The following is an 18177-nucleotide window of genomic DNA, read 5'->3' on the forward strand; positions in this document are numbered from 1 at the left end:
GTATTTAATAAGTCCATATAAGTAAAAAAGGTGAATAGAACTCACCCGTATATACACATGTTTGAATCCCGATGTTGAGTTCGAGAGCTTTCACTAGCTTATTTGGTTGTATAATATGATAAAAATTTAAGTTAACAAAAAAAATACATAGTACATAATATGTATTCTTTTGAAGCTTATCTCAAGTTGAGTTTAAACTCAATTCTAGTCGAGCTTCAATTTCAAGCTCATAACCTCCACGTCTAGACTTGTTAAGTTCTCGCATCATAAGTGCCCAAAACTATAAATTTGCTAAGATTTCTCAATAAAAATCTAGTTTACATTGTGAAAAGTGAAACTAAAATAAAATCATGCAACTAATTTATTTATGCTTATATTTTCATGTACACCTTTCTATATGCAAACCCAAGTGTTATACAAAAAATATAATTAGTGTTATTATTATCGTTTATTACGGTCTACGGAGGACTAAATAAGTCGTGGGGCTATCAATAACACAAATACGATATCTATAGAAAATGTTAGTGTTAAGAATAACACACAGCTAAACAAGTGTAAGAATGCCATCCTTACTTCTCAAAAAAATCCAGATCTAAAAATTATTTGATTGGTGGACATTTTATGAGGCACAAAATTGTGATAAGCCAAATGTGTAACAAAATCTGCCAACACAGAGTTCCATAGCCAAACGTACTTTTTTATTGAAATGAAATTTATAAAATTAGCAAAAACAAATAATCAGAAAATATAAAGGTGAAATATGATCCATTGAAATTCAATCTCCTTTTACTCAATCCTCTCCACTCCATCCACCCCAATCTGTTAGTGGGCTTTGCTCTTTTTTGTCATCTTTCTATTTTTCTAAAATAAATTTCTGACAAAATTACAATTATTATATTTTTTCTGTTCCGGAAATATCGCACCATGATTGACTTTTACTCCTTTAATATCTCAAATCGTGTACAAGTAAAATTATAAAAAAATAATATTTAGAAAATACATATCGATACAAATCTAACATGATCGTACATGACTAAAATTTCCTTACATATACGAATCACAAAAAATGGCCAAAGTTTTAATATGAATAGTGTAAAAAATAAATGGTGAATATTTCCAAAATGGAGGAAATATATAAAAATAACATGGGAGTAATTTACTGCTTAAAATTCTGTGATCTGCATGTGACGTTGGCAATCAGTGTCCTTTTCTGGCTTAGGTGAATCTACTTGCTTTCTCTCTCCTCTAGTCTCACATCACCACCAACCATCTTCCTGTTAAATTTTTTTGAACTACATTCTCAAAAACATAAAAATTACTCTACATTATTATTCCATTACAAATTTTTAGGAAAGACGGTCTAACGGTTAGACTACTTTTATGCATGCACTTTAATTAATTAGTTAACCGATGAAACCAATTAGTTAAGTTTAAAATTCAATTAGTTAAGCAACAAAACCAGATAGTTATGCAACCGAACCTATTAGTTAAGCACTGAACCAATTAGTTAAACAATAAAACTTATTAGTTAATCAATGAGATCAATTAGTTAAGATTTTATGAGTTTTAGTTATTAATAAGTTTGTTCGAAAATAATAACTATTCGACTCATAAATTTAACTATTTGTTTTTATACCTTAACTATTTCCTTATTCAATTAGTTATGATTTTATTACTTATAGTTATGTTTTACACTAGTTTAGTTAGTACCAAAAAAAAGTGGTCTAACCGTTAGACGGTCTTACACAAAAGCTTTTGTTATTCCATTATGTTCTTCCCATCTTAAAAGTATTAATATTCAAAATTAAATAGGTTTAATTCTACAATATCAGTTTTGATTCACTTAAATTAGTTCTGGCTTGTTAGAAAGGAAGATAAAATCAATTTTAATCATAAAAAAAATTAAAAAAAATTCCTTTATTTGCTTTATACTCTATGTCTCTTACTCCGTATTTACTTAATTTGCATTTGACTAAAGTTAACTAAATTCATTTGAATCCGTCAATGCCTTTTCAATTGTAATTGAACTTCAATATCCCGTATTTTTTAAGGGAACTTATTTATATTTGTTATATTTATTCTACGTGAACATGAGTGAACATAACAGAGCTAAATGGCTAACAAGTATGGAGTACAGTACTTCGTAAAAAATATATTTTATTCAATAGAAATTATTCCAGAGTTGTAAAATACTCAAATACATAACATTAACATTAATATTTTAAACTCGTCTAATATTAAGATTGTTTGGCTCATTTTAATCAAAAAATAAACAAATTACTTCGTATGTATTACGTAACTTATTTTTAATATCTCAATTTGATTTTTATTTTGAGTGTTTTTGGTATACATTAATTTCGAAATCATTAAACCACAAATCACAATAAATGAAATATTTCCTTTTGGGTTTACACATATAAATAAACATAAAGCGCCCCAATATAGAACTTCGTATCCACCAACCCACTAGTAACCTTTTAGCCACTCTCCTACTCCAATGGAAACCATAAATTTCTGAACTTTCTGTAACAAACTTCTGCCCATTTCTTCATTTGGGCAAAAACAAGATACCCATCTCTGAATTCCTCTTGTTTTTGCAAAAAGATCAAATCTTTACCAAAATGGAGCGTGCAAGGAGGGTGGCTAGCAGGGCTATGTTACGGCGGTTGCACCACCACCACCGCCCCAACAACAACCACAGTAAGGTGGTTGATTCTATCTCCTCCGCAAGGTATGTCTCCACCATGGCACCACCGCCACCATCTAGTTTTTCCCGTCAAAATAATGAGTTAGCAAATGTGGGTTTTGGGAGATTACCTCAAACTCGATCCATTTCTGTAGAAGCATTGAAGCCAAGTGATACTTTTGCTAGGAGACATAACTCAATAACCCCAGATGAAGAAATAAAAATGGCAAAGTTTTGTGGGTTTGAAAATACTAATGCTTTAATTGATGCAACTGTGCCTAAATCAATTAGGATCCAATCTATGAAATTCTCAAAATTTGATCAGGGTTTAACTGAGTCTCAAATGATTGAGCATATGAAGATTTTGGCTTCAAAAAACAAGGTTTTTAAGTCATTTATTGGGATGGGTTACTATGATACTTATGTACCACCTGTGATTTTGAGGAATATAATGGAAAATCCTGCTTGGTATACTCAGTACACACCTTACCAAGCTGAGATTTCACAGGGTCGGTTAGAGTCCTTGTTGAATTACCAGACTATGATTACTGATCTTACTGGTTTACCCATGTCCAATGCCTCATTGCTTGACGAGGGTACTGCTGCAGCCGAGGCAATGGCTATGTGTAACAATATCTTAAAAGGGAAGAGGAAAACTTTTCTTATAGCAAGTAACTGTCATCCACAAACCATTGATATTTGTAAGACTAGAGCTGATGGTTTCGATCTTAAGGTCGTGACAAAGGATCTTAAAGATATTGATTACTCATCAGGGGATGTTTGTGGTGTTCTTGTTCAGTATCCTGGTACTGAGGGTGAGGTTTTAGACTATGGGGAGTTTATTAAGAAGGCACATGCTAGTGGGGTTAAGGTGGTTATGGCTACTGATCTTTTAGCATTGACGGTGTTGAAGCCACCGGGTGAATTTGGTGCTGATATTGTTGTTGGGTCTGCTCAAAGATTTGGTGTGCCTATGGGGTATGGAGGTCCTCATGCTGCTTTCTTGGCTACTTCTCAAGAGTACAAGAGGTTGATGCCAGGAAGAATTATCGGTCTTAGCGTTGATTCTTCTGGCAAGTCTGCTCTTCGTATGGCAATGCAAACAAGGGAGCAACATATTCGAAGAGATAAGGCTACTAGCAACATCTGTACTGCTCAGGTATAGATCTTCTCTTACATGATTTGTGAACTTGAATAAGCTATGTTTCATATCCTGAATTGTGTTTAATGTATCTTTAATATTACTGTCATAGTTGGTTTGCTTGTGATACAGTCACGGTCTCACAGACTCATTGTTGGTTTGCTTTTGTTGTATCATATATTCATGTCTTCTTTGTAGGGTGCTTGTTTGTGTTATGTTCTCTTTTGCTTGTAGATCTACATTTATGTTGATAGTTTGGAAGATGAAGTGCCTGCTTCTCCTCCTTTTCTCTGTTTTGAGAGGGGGTGTTCTGAGGATATTGCACTGTGTTTCTTTTTTATTTTGTAGGGATGTTTTCAATTTGGTCTTCAAAGACATGTCGATGTCCTGTAATTTTGTTGATTTCTTGATTTTCTGTGGTAAATTGAAAATTATGTATCTTGTTTTGAAGGCTTTGCTGGCCAATATGTCTGCGATGTATTGTGTCTACCATGGACCTGAAGGTCTTAAGACCATCGGCCAAAGGGTGCATGGTCTTGCTGGCACACTTGCAGCTGGGTTGAAAAAACTCGGGACAGTTGAAGTTCAGGGTCAGTCTTTCTTCGACACAGTGAAGATCAAGTGCGCAGATGCCAAAGCAATAGCTGATGAAGCTATGAAGCATGAGATGAATTTGCGTGTTGTGGACAGCAGCACTGTGAGTTTGATTCTTTGTAACAATCAATGGTGTATACGTGTATGTGTATCTGGTTAATCTCTTCTCATGTTGAGATGGTTGCATCTTCTACTTTCAGGTCACTGTTTCTTTTGACGAAACAACAACTTTGGAAGATGTTGATAAACTCTTCAAAGTTTTTGCTGGTGGCAAGGCTGTGAGTTTCTTTACTTTGTGCTGATATTTTTAGTGAAGTTCATAATAACACACAATACTTGAAAGTATACTGACAATTTTCTCAACATAATGTTGATCATATTTCAGGTGCCATTTACTGCTGCATCTATTGCTCCAGAAGTCGAGAATGCAATCCCTGCTTCCCTTGTGAGGGAGAGCTCATATTTGACTAACCCTATTTTTAACTCGTATGGATTCTCTTCACTGAATTCACTATGCAATAGTTATGAATTTTATGCTGAATTCTGAGTGCAATTTTCTTCATTAGATACCACACGGAGCATGAGCTGCTGAGATACCTTTATAGGTTACAGTCAAAGGATCTGTCACTATGCCACAGTATGATTCCACTTGGATCTTGTACAATGAAGTTGAATGCCACAGCTGAAATGATGCCAGTTACATGGCCAGAATTCACAAGTATTCATCCTTTTGCCCCAACAGAACAAACTCAGGGTTACCAGGTACAATAACACGTGTAGCATATATTCGTGATTTCACCAACTTATCATCCTACATCTTAACAATGCGCCTTATACTTTCTTTTGGGTCTATGTGTTCTTAATTATGTAGGAAATGTTCGGAGATTTGGGTGATTTGTTGTGTACCATTACTGGATTCGATTCTTTCTCTCTGCAACCCAATGCTGGTGCGGCTGGAGAGTATGCTGGGTTGATGGTTATTCGAGCTTACCATATGGTATGGTTATTCTAGACGGCTTCATTTTGACTATTTCACTAGTTATATTGAGACGACCACTGTTAAAATCTTGATGTCTTAAAAAAGAATTTAAATGGAAGTTTTCCAATGACATGTTTGTAAAAGCATATGGCCATGCAAGGCTGTTGGTTTTGAAGGACTTCCATGTGAGCATATGTTACCTTTGAGAGTTTTTGAAAGTGTGTGGAGCTTATCTTTCCTACTTTGCAACTACATTTTAGGCTTAATTTTGTTTTGTTAGCTGGGAAATTTTGGTTGTTGTTTTCTTGTCATGAAGTCTGGGAAGTTGAAAAAACTGTGTTTCTTCACATTATTATCCATAACTCGCTTTTACAACACCCTTTCCTTTTAAGTATTGAAATTGATATGAAATAATTTCCTGAATATAGGCAAGGGGAGATCATCATCGTAATGTGTGCATCATACCTGTCTCTGCTCATGGAACAAATCCTGCGAGTGCAGCTATGTGCGGTATGAAAATTGTCTCCGTTGGAACTGATGCTAAGGGAAATATTAACATTGAAGAAGTGAGAAAAGCTGCTGAAACACACAAGGACAACTTGTCTGCTCTTATGGTATGAACCACTGTAATCTAAATCACTAATACTCCATTGAATTATTCTGAAATGTGTTGTGTGTTTCTTAGCAATGGCTGATTTTGATTTTATCATACAGGTTACTTATCCATCAACTCACGGTGTCTATGAAGAAGGAATTGATGAAATCTGCAAGATTATTCACGACAATGGCGGTCAAGTATACATGGATGGTGCCAACATGAATGCACAGGTTAATTGATTGAATTTGCCTTCTTATGAATAGTTTCCATATAATTCCTGGTTTTCATGCTGATAATGGCTAAAAGCATGTCTTCTGAACCTTACTCTTTGATTCTTGTGTTTTTTCTCCTAGCATTGTTGTTAGTCAGACTTAAACTTGCTTCACTTGGATGTGTTTTAATCAGTAAATTTCAGTATTTTTCAGATAAAATTAGTTATGTCTAATAAGCAGTTACTCTTTTAACAAAAATAATAGCGAATCATTATGTATCAGTTAATACTCTAATAACGGCTTACATGTATTCTTCTGCTTTCCTTCCGGAATCAGTATAGCATTAAGAAACTTATGACATATCTTTACCATTCTCCTCAGGTTGGTCTCACAAGCCCAGGATTCATTGGAGCAGATGTTTGTCATCTCAACTTGCACAAAACATTTTGCATCCCACATGGTGGAGGTGGTCCGGGTATGGGCCCCATTGGTGTGAAGAAACATTTGGCACCATTTTTGCCATCGCACCCTGTGGTATGATCTTTCATCTAAACCTAATGCATGAAAATGGTTCTTCCTTTTGCATAAGTATAAATTCAGGTGTAAAAACCAAGTGGTAACAAAAGAAAGTGTGTTTACCACTAGTTCTAGAAGTTTTAAGGGTTTTTTTTCAGGAAAAAAATCACAAAATATAGTCAGTACATGAATTTTTGCATTAAACCATTGGCTAATACTCATATAGCCTCGAAGCATCAGCTTTGAAAGTTCACCACAAGACCCACTGTCCATCTGACATTGCACCATTTTTAGCCCAAAGTTCAGTAATGTTATTTGATTTCTAAAACTGGACACCAAGATTCTCAGCTAGTTAGACGAGAAATGTAGTTCCTTAAGAAACTTCTGCTCTTTAGCAGGGCATGATGTCATATTCTTCGAGTCTGATTCAATCCTTAGATCACTCTCTTGCAGCCGTATGGGTTTGGCACTATGGCCCATATATGTTGTACAGAAAATTTTGAAAGCTAAATTTAACTTTCAACTTCATTTCAAGTCCTGTATTTCCAACAATTCTGATGTAATACATGCAGTCACATATAAAGTTGCAAATTTGAGATTTATTTATGTTTTAATTATCCCAAAGTTCTGTACTCAAACTATGCATCAATGTTTATAATGTCGTTGGTTGTGGTGAAGGTGTCAACTGGTGGAATTCCAGCCCCAGAAAAGATGGAGCCCCTAGGTACGATATCTGCTGCACCCTGGGGATCTGCTCTAATTCTACCAATTTCATACACATATATTGCTATGATGGGCTCAAAAGGCCTTACTGAAGCATCTAAGCAAGCTATCTTGAACGCGAACTACATGGCTAAGCGCTTGGAGGTATTTGGCCTTTTAAGTATTTAACATCTACATAAATTTGTTTGATCCCTTTTGTTGAAGGTATCATGAAAGCTGAATTACAGTGTTTTGGACAATAACTATGATCTTTGCTTAACCCTCTGCTTTCATTGGTCTCTACAGGACCATTACCCAGTTCTTTTCCGTGGTGTCAATGGAACATGTGCTCATGAATTTATCATTGATTTGAGAGGCTTCAAGGTAATTCTACTGATATAATTTACTCAATTTACCCACTGGTTCATTCCCATATATACTTATATGGTTAAAATATACTTTCCATTTATAGAACACTGCTGGAATAGAGGCTGAGGATGTTGCCAAGCGTCTTATGGACTATGGATTCCATGGCCCAACAATGTCATGGCCAGTTCCTGGCACACTCATGATTGAACCAACTGAAAGTGAAAGCAAGGTATTTCATCTTAGTTGCCTAGATGTACGGCTCTGTCTTGTTCGACTTATTTCGGACAAAATAAGTTCAGATAATATAAGTTCAGAAAAATAAGCAAATAAGTTTATTTCAGACAAAATAAGTTTTTTTCCTGATAAAATAAGTTCAGGTAAATTCAGATAATATAAATTAAGCCGTATCCTGCTAATCACCCTTCCCCCCCCCCCCCGCCACCCACAAAAAAAAGAAAAAATATCTCATGGCGATTGGTGTTTGATATTTTGGCTTCAACAGGCGGAGTTAGACAGGTTTTGTGATGCGCTAATTTCCATCAGAGGAGAAATTGCAGAGATTGAGAATGGAAAAGCTGATCCCCACAACAACGTGCTCAAGGTATATCAACTCCTGATATACATTAATCTCAGTTCAGAATGAAGTTTGTTAAAGTAAGATAACAAAATTGGGTATTGGTTTGTGCAGGGAGCACCACATCCACCCTCCATGCTGATGGCAGATTCATGGAGCAAGCCATACTCCCGGGACTATGCTGCTTACCCTGCTCCCTGGTTGCGCTCTGCCAAGTTTTGGCCTACTAATGGTATGCTCTCAATTTCCCATTCACCAGACTTGCAACTCCTTTCCTTTTTTGTTGTTAAACTGAAATAATTCGTGTGGTTGGTTTCAGCACGTGTGGACAACGTTTATGGTGATCGGAACTTGATCTGCACCCTTCAATCAGCAAATCACTATGAAGAAGAGAAGGCCGCTACTGCTTAAACACGTACCCTTTCAGCCTTTCGGCTTACTTGCCAAAGATGTCTTTCTTACATAGTTTTGTTGTATATACAATTACATTCTACCACTTGAAATATGAGGGGTTAGCCTTCTTTTAGGCACTCTCATATGTTCATCATTACTTCTGGAGGTATACACTCTCTTCCTCTCTCTCCCTCGCTTCCTCCTTAGAAGAAATTGGAATGTCATTCGTATATTCTTCTTTCTAGTTCAACAACCACTTCTTTCAGTTTTCTTCGCCTTCTCCCAAGGGTTTTAACTCGTGTAATTATGCCGAAAATTGAAAACGGTGAGAAGATCGGAGAATAAAAATGCAGGAAGTTTCTCTAATCAATTTCGCAGAAATGTTCAATAATTTTGATGTTGTAGCATGATCCCATATTTCAATTCTCTACCACATGACACAAAATTTATACTAATATATTAAAAGACGTTTCTAATAGCGTATACGCGTTCCATGGAACTCCTTTCTTCACTAGAACATGTCATGTGACTTGTCACATGCAAAGTGGATGTCTTACCATGTTAACCAACCATAAGATATTTTCTTTTCTGCACATAATATATGTAACTTGAAACATCAAATGATTCAAATTGTATAGTCTACACTAATATTTTACGTACTACACACCACAATATGATATTCAAAGTAGTAACCGGAGTATCGCTTGGGCCAAATTCTAGTTTAAGTGTGATTTAGTGTTGCAACTCGCTAAAAGATAATTGTCCTTGAACTATGCGAGCCTAAATTACCCAACCTCATTCTTTGTAAGACTCGTTTGATAGGCGGTAACAAACAATTTTAATGGGAAATACACTTACAACAACCAATAATAAATTAAATAAGGGAAATTATCATTGCGAAGTGAGATATTATAAGGTATAACACGAGGTTTCAAATTATATCTACTAGATTTTAGCCCGTGCGATGCACGGATTCTATTAAATCGTTATATTTAAATAAAACTCCTATGTATATACCAATTTTATATACTTCGTATTATATTAGAATAGTTTTTGATTTTGCATTGAATTTCATTTTAGATTTATTTATTTTTAATTATGAGAGTGTTTGTTTTTTAATGAAATTGTATATGCGTAATAATAATAATTAATTAATTAAAATATCTACGTGGAACTTAATTATTTATCTACGTGACACTCGACTTTTTTAATTCAAAATTAATTTTAAAATCTTATTGGCCGAAATCATTAATAATCCTATGTAGCGCTCTAATAATTCAGCAAATATATATATTAGACTAGGTACCCACATCCGGAAATTCGTTCACTTGAAAGATACATTAATAAAAAATAAAAATAAAACCCTTTTTAATCCTAAAACAATAGTTCCTGCATCAAATCAAACAAGCGTTGATCACATAGATTCACACTTACAACAACAACCCTTGCTTAAATATACTTGTAGTTTGCAACCGCCATTAATAAATATATCTAATTAAAAAAAGTGGTCGGACCCACTAGCAGAAGTCAATCGAGTAATCGCTTAACACAAATTCTTATTTACACGGGATATACGATAAATATTGTACACCAAAGTTGAAGTTAACGTAAAATGGTTAAAGGTTACATTTAGATATGTAAAAGTTATCTATTTTTTAGTGATAATTTTTTTTATTTTAATAAAAATTATTTCTGCAATATCACTAATATTATATAAAATTAATCATTTAACACTTTAAAATGTTTATATGTCAACTTTTTTTATAATAATATAAAAGTTAGAGAATATTGGGTAAAAGCTAAAGAACATTGGGTAAAAGTTAAGTTGATGTACAATAAACTTATTGTACACTTTGTACATGCAAGACCTTTTGATCACTTAAACCGCGTTTGTGTGACCAAACAAGCAATAACAGTTGGACGTCTAGTAGGCAAATAAAATTCCTTAATCCGTCCAGCGTGGTAAATTACGTCGCCCGACTCAAATAAAAATGAAGTACCACGAAAAGAGAAAGGAGGTGTACGTAGACTGTCCCGTGTAGAGCTGTCAAAACAGGTCATCGGGTCGGGTGGGGTCGGGTCATCTCGGATCTCGGGTTATGATCAGGTCGGGTCGTGTCGGGTTAATATTTCATTCGGGTTGAGTTCAGGTTCGGTCGGGTCGACTTCAGGTCGGGTCATATCGTGTTTTTTCCTATCCCGGGTTCAGGTCGGGTTCAGGTCGGGTTCGGGTCGGGTCACATTTCGGTCAGGTTTGATTTCGGGTCTTATCGGGTCGGGTTTAAGTCGGTTTGTAGCAGATAATTTCGGGTTCGGGTCTCATCGAGTCGAGTTTAAGTCGGTTTGCAACATAGTTATTTTCGGGTTCGAGTCTTAGTTTGGATCGGATAATAATCAGATCAAATGGAATTCAGGTCGGGTCACTCTCAGGGACGGGTCAAACTCGGGTCTGATAATTAACCTATACATTTTAATTATTTTATACTCTAATTTTTTTTTAAAACTTATTTTAGAGTCAATAGCAGGTTTCATCGAGTTACAATCGGTTTCGGGTTGACATCGGGTCGGGTATCGAATCGGGTTCGGGTCATTGTTCGGCCGGGTCAGTTCGGTTACCGGTCATTTTCGGGTCGGGTTCGGGTTCGGGTTCGGGTGTTACAACATCGGGTTAAAATCGGTTATCGGTTTTTTCGGGTCGGGTACAGGTCGGGTTTCGGGTTACCTGTTTAACCGTAATTTCGGGTCATGGTCGGTTACGGGTTCGGTCGGTTCAGGTCGGGTTTTCAGGTTGGGTCAGTTTTTGACAGCTCTAGTCCCGTACAAATAGAGCAAACAGGCTGGTGCAAAATCATCACATAATGCCCAAATTCAACACGCAGAATAATTAAGATAAAGAAAAACGACTTTCTTACTTATTAATAGATTTAACAATTGCGATGTTTCCAAAAATAGATATACATGCATAACATATCCATTGTGATTGGTACGTAGACCATGTTGCTTCTTGTTGCCCAAAAAACAAAAGCTGGGTACAGGGTGTTTTGATTGACAATTAACCTTGGCTCTTAAGTTTGATAGGAACTTTACCTTCAACACCCTCTAACGAACTACCACTAAGTCAATATTTGCCAACTCAAGCACAACTACGAGGTAGAACGGAGTATAATACGAAGTATATCATAGCCCGTTTCCTGTGTGATATAAGTCCCGCCATTAACTTGATGGTATAAGTGTTCACACAGATTTGGAATCTGCCGAAAATAACGTAGAGTGATTAGATATAAATTCGATATATCACATATACTGTTAACATAAAAATACTTAGAGCGAAGTGATTTTAATAAAATTTCGACTACCTAGAAATACAATTTTTTTCATATAAGTTAAGCAATGTAGTCAATTAATTAAGCAATTAAACCAATTAGTTAAACAATGAAACTAATTAGTCAAGCAACAAGGTCAAAGTGTTGCTTAGAAATATGCAAACGGTTATAACCGAATGTATCTCTATTCCACTTCGTAAAAAAACGGAATTCTTGAGTACTCGATGTCCCCTTAATGAATTTTTTTTTACCTAGATTAACGTGTTAATTTGTCTAATACGGAGTATACCATTAACCATTACTCATATAAAATGTTAGACATGTATCACATGTATAAACACTAGTTACATAGAAATAAAGGTACAGAGAATCAATGGTTGCCCTAATGGTTGAAGGCCCTCCTTCCACCCCTGTGATGGGAGTTCGATTCTCACCTCTTGCAAATTGCAATACCGATCCCTATATTTCCCCCTCTCCTTGCAAGGGAAGTTTCATCTTACCTTTAAAAAAATTATAATATAGAAATAAACGCGACTAATGAACTAATGATATATTTGTAACTGTATATTGTAAAACAATATGCACCCGCACCTTGTCATTATATTCAAATGGTATCAAAAGCCTAATTTTCCCTTAGAATTTTTCCAGCGTCTAGTTTCTTTTAGGGCACGCTTGGATTGGGGGTAATGGGTTATGGGGGTAATAAAAGTCAAACCACCATAATAAAAGGACAATGAAGGTGAATTGATGTGGTTGCAAGGAGGGTGGTGTGGTGGTATTGTTATGAGAAGTTGTGGTAGTGGTGGTGATGTGAGGAGAAGGGAGGAAGGGGGGAAGTAATTACCCCAAAATGAGGGTAATAATCACCCTAGTGGGATGGTGGGTAACTATTTCCCCCATGATGAGGGTATTTGTCACCCCTTCCCTTTTATTTTCTTCTTGCCAACACTACCTTGTTCCCTTTGCCACCACTTCATCCCCTCATCATCACCTTCAATTACCTTAGTTTGACTTTTATTACCCCTTTAATACATTACCCTCAATCCAAGCATGCCCTTAGAATTTTAGTTATTCTTTTTTTTTAAGCTAAGGCATAAGATACGTAAGGATCGGAGTAGTATTTTGTAAAGGTTTATTTTTGTCGATCAATGAATTAAGCCCTTGTTGGTAAGAATTAAACAAATTAAGAGCAATTCCCTTTGAATCTTTGATACTAAATACATTTATCAATAAAGGTTAAGTTTCGGTCATTTTTAAACATTTTTGGGAGGAATTAATTTTTTTTTTTAAAAATGAACTAGTTGTTGGACCACGCGCTCCTCCAAGGGATGTAAAATCAATTAGTAAAAGTAAATTTGCAAAACTTGTATAGTAAAGGCCAGGGAAAACGAAATATGAAAATCACAAACATACAAAGTTCAAACACAAACACTTAGGTAATATATATTATACATTAGATGTGTTTGGTAACCCGAATTCTTTAAGTTTTACAAAAGGAAAAAATGCAAAGAATATTGGTCAAGAACATGAAGCATTGCCTTGCAAGATTCATCAGTACATACTACATTAAACATGGGGAGTTAGGGTGATACAACATTATCTACTAGTGCCAAACTACTCTATATTTTATACATATAGAAACTGACATTGATGTTTAGCCACATAGATCTGGACATCATCCCCGAACTGCAATCATTCACCATCTTCTGTCTTCTAGAAAAACTTGCTTGAGGGTCCACTACACAACATTGTTCCTCTAGAAAGAATTGTTGGTCCTATTTCGATAAGCAAATGTTTGGTGCGAAGCAACTCTTGGATAAACTTGAATGCCCCTTAGTCATTTTACAATTTAAATACAACTTAGTCTAGGGAAAACTCTAATATAAAATCATACTGATATACTTCCTCCGTTCTTTTTTAGATGACACAATTATTAGACACGTTTACCAATGCACGATTTCAAATATTAATATCTCCAATGTAGATAAGAAAAAATTATAAAAAGTTCATATTTAAAAAATATTTATTGAGACGAATCTAATAAGATCCCACACGACTATGGTTTTTCTTAAATATAAATCACAAAAAGAAAGTTAAAAGAGCTTGTGTGAATAATGTATAAAACTCAATTGTGTCATCTAATTAGAAACAAATGAAATATAACACTGTGTTTAAGGAAAAGACAAAAAAAGCAAATAAATTATAAAATGCAATAAGAAAGACGGGTAAAATAACTATTATGAAGTGTAATAAGATGGAATGGGGAAAACATAAATACACTATTGTTAAAAAAAATAAAAAAATAAAAACAAAGAAGGAATTGGAGGATATAATACCACTGTCACATAAATAGGTCAAACTTCAAAGCTTTATAAATGTTACGATATACTTCACCTAACGTATTTTATACAGATAGTTAAAATGAGACGATTTTTCGATATGAAGATAACTTCTTTTTTTCTGACGAAATACGAAGAAACCCATCTTAATTAAGAACAAAAAATTAATATCAAGTGTGACCAAAACCTTAGGGAGGTAATTAAAATATATATAGTCGACATAGATAATAAAAAATTGATGAAGACAACCCTACCACTATATATTGGGTGACCAAATTGGAATAAAATAAACAAGTAAATTAAATCAAAGGAGTATTGACTACGGTCACAAGTTTCTCATTTACATGTACTTCCCATTTGGTTGGCTATGCTTTACCAATACGCCGGTTATGGAATATCCTTCACGTATTGCGATATATCTCTCGCACATCGCTAGAAAATACGGAGTAGACAACTTTACAATTCGTAACTAGTTTTTAGGCCCGGGCGATGTCTCGGGTTACTGCATTAGTAACATTTATATTATTCTTATTTCGTATTTTGAAAATATTATTAATCAATTCATTTTTATTACAGTTATTAGTATATTATTTTTTACGATGATACCATGTAATGTGTTATAGTTCAATGGTAAACACTTCATTGTTTAAACGTGAGGTCGCGGTTTCGCCACATGGCACATAAACTTGTTTAAAAACGTCTTTTAATATATAGTATAGATATGTTTGTCACGATTTCTTGCAAACCAAATTTACGGTACTCCATTGGTACTAGACTATACTCGAAAACTTAAACTAGCTATAGGATAATTCCAACATAAGGGAATTCGACCACTATGATGTAGTTTTATAGAATGCACACGTAAATTTAATAGAAATGGTCTAAAATAGAAGTTTGGCTACTTAATGTCTACAAAATCTTATTTTTTGGCACCTTTAAAAAAAAAAAGAGGGGGAGATTTTTCAAGATTAATTAGCTTTTCAATTTTCATATTGTACTCCGTAATCAATTATGCATGATACAGTTAGTTCAGTACAAAAGAAAAATTCCAAGACTATTGTTTTTGCTGATTTCCTCAATTGAATTGTCGTAAAGACTCTAAAAATCTATAGTCTGTAGTTTATTACATTATACTAAAATAGACATCAAAATTTATAGTATCTAGTTTAGTAATATCATTATATCAGTAAGACGAGAAGCGTTGATGTTGGTTTTTTTGCGGTCGAGCCTCCATTTTTGTTGTGATTATGCCCCAACATACACCTATTAAGGATGACACATGTCACTTTTTGGTATAAGTTTTCCCGCCAAAAACATATTCTTTAAAAAAATAATTTTTTTATTTTCTATCCTTTTATATAAACTTTTTATGTATGTAAAAAAATATTGGTATAAAAATTATGGAAATAATAGATACCATGTAGTAATAATGAAGTATATGCTAAATGAATATTGGATATTAGTCAAATCAGTATATTTAACAATGAAAAATATGTTTACTCAATATTTTGGTCAAATTAGCATATTATTAAACATATAAAACATGTAATATGTACTACGTATGTAATAGGACAAAAATTACATATTATTGATTACACAAATTCTTATTTACATGGGTTGTACGATAAATACTGTACACCGAAGTTAAAGTTAATGTAAAATGCTTAAAATTTACCCTTATATACGTAAAAGTTATCTATTTTTTACTGATAGATTTTTTCATTTTAATAAAAAATATTTCTTCAAAATCACTAATAATGTATAAAATTTATCATTTAGCTCTTTAAAATTTTTATCTATCAACTTATTTTTTAATAATATAAAAGTTAGAGAAAATTGGGCAAAAGTTAGAGAAAACTGGGTAAAAATTATGCTGGTGTACAATAAATTTATTGTACACCTAATACATGCAAGACCTTTTATATTGATTAAATTCGTATGTTCACAATTTAATTAATTACAAAAGTATGTAATCCGTAATAACTTTAGAGGGATAAATTCCAGTTAAATATTTTACTAAAGTATGTACTCCATAATAACTATCCAAATTTGTGTGCTTTAAAACGAGGGGGTTTTTATTCGACGTCCTCAATCGCTAAAAACGCCCGCGTATTTATGGTAAAAGGACGTTTTTACCCTTTTAAAGAAAATTACCCCCCATCTCCATTCACCCTTCCCCTTCACGTTTTTTAAACTTTTTTTTTGAATCGAAATTAATGTATAAACAATAAAAAATTTAAACTACAATTTTTAAATAAATACTTCTAACAATTTTATTTTATTTCAATTATATTAATTATTTTAATTATGAAATTAAGTAATTATTCAATTCTTTTTTTTAAACACTTTTTAAAATATTCGAAATTAAAAACGAAATAATAAACTATTTTTTTATTCGTTTTTATCTAGCACGAAAAAAAATGAATTAAAAAAATTAATTCATTTTTTTAAAAAACACAAGGGCCGCCCGGAATTGGCGGCCGGACCATGGTTGGTCCACCCGGAATTGGCGGCATGGACCATGGTTGGTCCACCCGGAATTGGCAACACTGACCATGGTTGGTCCACCCGGAATTGGCGGCCCGAACCATGGTTGGTCCACCCGGAATTGGCGGCCCAGCCATGGTTCGGGCCGCCAATTCCGGGTGGACCAACCATGGTTCGAGTCGCCAATTCTGGGTGGATCAACCATGGTCCGAGCCGCCAATTCCGGGTAGCTCTCGTGTTTTTTTAAAAAAATGATTTTTTTTTCTCGTCAGGTAAAAACGAATGTAATAATAAAAATTTATTATTTCGTTTTTTTATTTCTGATATTTAAAAAAGTGTTGTCAAAAAAGAATTGAATAAATACTGAATTTCTTAATTAAAATAATTAATATAATTGAAAAAAAATTGTTAGAATTTCTTGTTTAAAAAATGTATTTGTTTATATATTAATTTCGATTAAAAAAAAGTTTAAAAATGTGAAGGGGAAGGGTGAAGGGGGAGGGGAAAATTTTCTTTAGAAGGGTAAAATTGTCCTTTCATCATAAATACGAGGGCGTTTTTAGCGATTGAGGACGTCGAATAACGATACACTAAAATGATGGGTATACTTTATACTCCGTAACAGTGTACTCCGTATAAATTTTCCCTTTAAAAAAATAATACGGAGTAATTTACATTTTTAATTTTCTTTCTTAAATCAATCATGAATTATTTTAGAATAAATAGAAGAAATTGAAGATTTGACGCTCAAGAATACTAGTAATATGTAAAACGCCTTCATTTGCAAGAAAAAGTAATGTGTGATAATGATTTATAATTGTCTCGGATTTATTTTCTACTCCCACCGTCTCTTTTTGTTTTTTACGTTTTCCTTTTTGGGTATTTCAAAATGTTTTTTACATTTCCTTTTATATTATCACATAAATAACTTAGTATTCTATCAAAATTTGTGTCCAGTCATTATTTTAACCAATCAAATTCATTGGGTCATTTAATCTCTTACACTTTTCCATTGGGACATTAAATTTTTCTCATTTCCCAATATCAGAATTTTGATAAAAGTGAAAACATTATAAATAAACGTAATTTATCTCGTTTAAATAAAAAAAATTGAGGGATTTCAATGCAAATTAATTATTCGTTAAAACGCGTGAAAAATACCAAACGTAAAAAACAAAAAGAGATGGAGGGAGTAGTTTTGTACCTGGAAATAAGACACTCACAAACTTTTCAGAAAGGCCGATCTACGATAATATATTGTGTG

General features: G+C 33.9%; 1 protein-coding gene across 1 annotated transcript; it reads left to right on the forward strand.

The window, feature by feature from the left end:
- The first annotated feature begins 2224 nt into the window (after nucleotides 1-2224).
- Nucleotides 2225-9130, forward strand: LOC110778027 (glycine dehydrogenase (decarboxylating), mitochondrial). The gene is made up of 15 exons (XM_021982586.2): nucleotides 2225-3845; nucleotides 4279-4524; nucleotides 4622-4699; nucleotides 4807-4907; nucleotides 4988-5183; nucleotides 5293-5418; nucleotides 5829-6014; nucleotides 6115-6228; nucleotides 6592-6744; nucleotides 7405-7593; nucleotides 7735-7812; nucleotides 7901-8026; nucleotides 8300-8398; nucleotides 8486-8603; nucleotides 8691-9130. The coding sequence occupies exons 1-15, from the start codon at nucleotides 2622-2624 to the stop codon at nucleotides 8780-8782; spliced, it is 3126 nt and encodes a 1041-aa protein (XP_021838278.1). The 5' UTR covers nucleotides 2225-2621; the 3' UTR covers nucleotides 8783-9130.
- Nucleotides 9131-18177: the final 9047 nt, after the last annotated feature.

Source organism: Spinacia oleracea, chromosome 1 (assembly GCF_020520425.1).
Source record: "Spinacia oleracea cultivar Varoflay chromosome 1, BTI_SOV_V1, whole genome shotgun sequence".
In the NCBI taxonomy this organism is placed as follows: Eukaryota; Viridiplantae; Streptophyta; class Magnoliopsida; order Caryophyllales; family Amaranthaceae; genus Spinacia; species Spinacia oleracea.

Coding starts and splice junctions, on each gene's coding strand:
- LOC110778027 (XM_021982586.2), top strand. CDS start 2,622: ATGGAGCGTGCAAGGAGGGTGGCTAGCAGGGCTATGTTACGGCGGTTG. Junction 8,027..8,299: donor CAACTGAAAGTGAAAGCAAG/GTATTTCATCTT, acceptor TGGCTTCAACAG/GCGGAGTTAGACAGGTTTTG. Junction 8,399..8,485: donor CCCACAACAACGTGCTCAAG/GTATATCAACTC, acceptor TGGTTTGTGCAG/GGAGCACCACATCCACCCTC.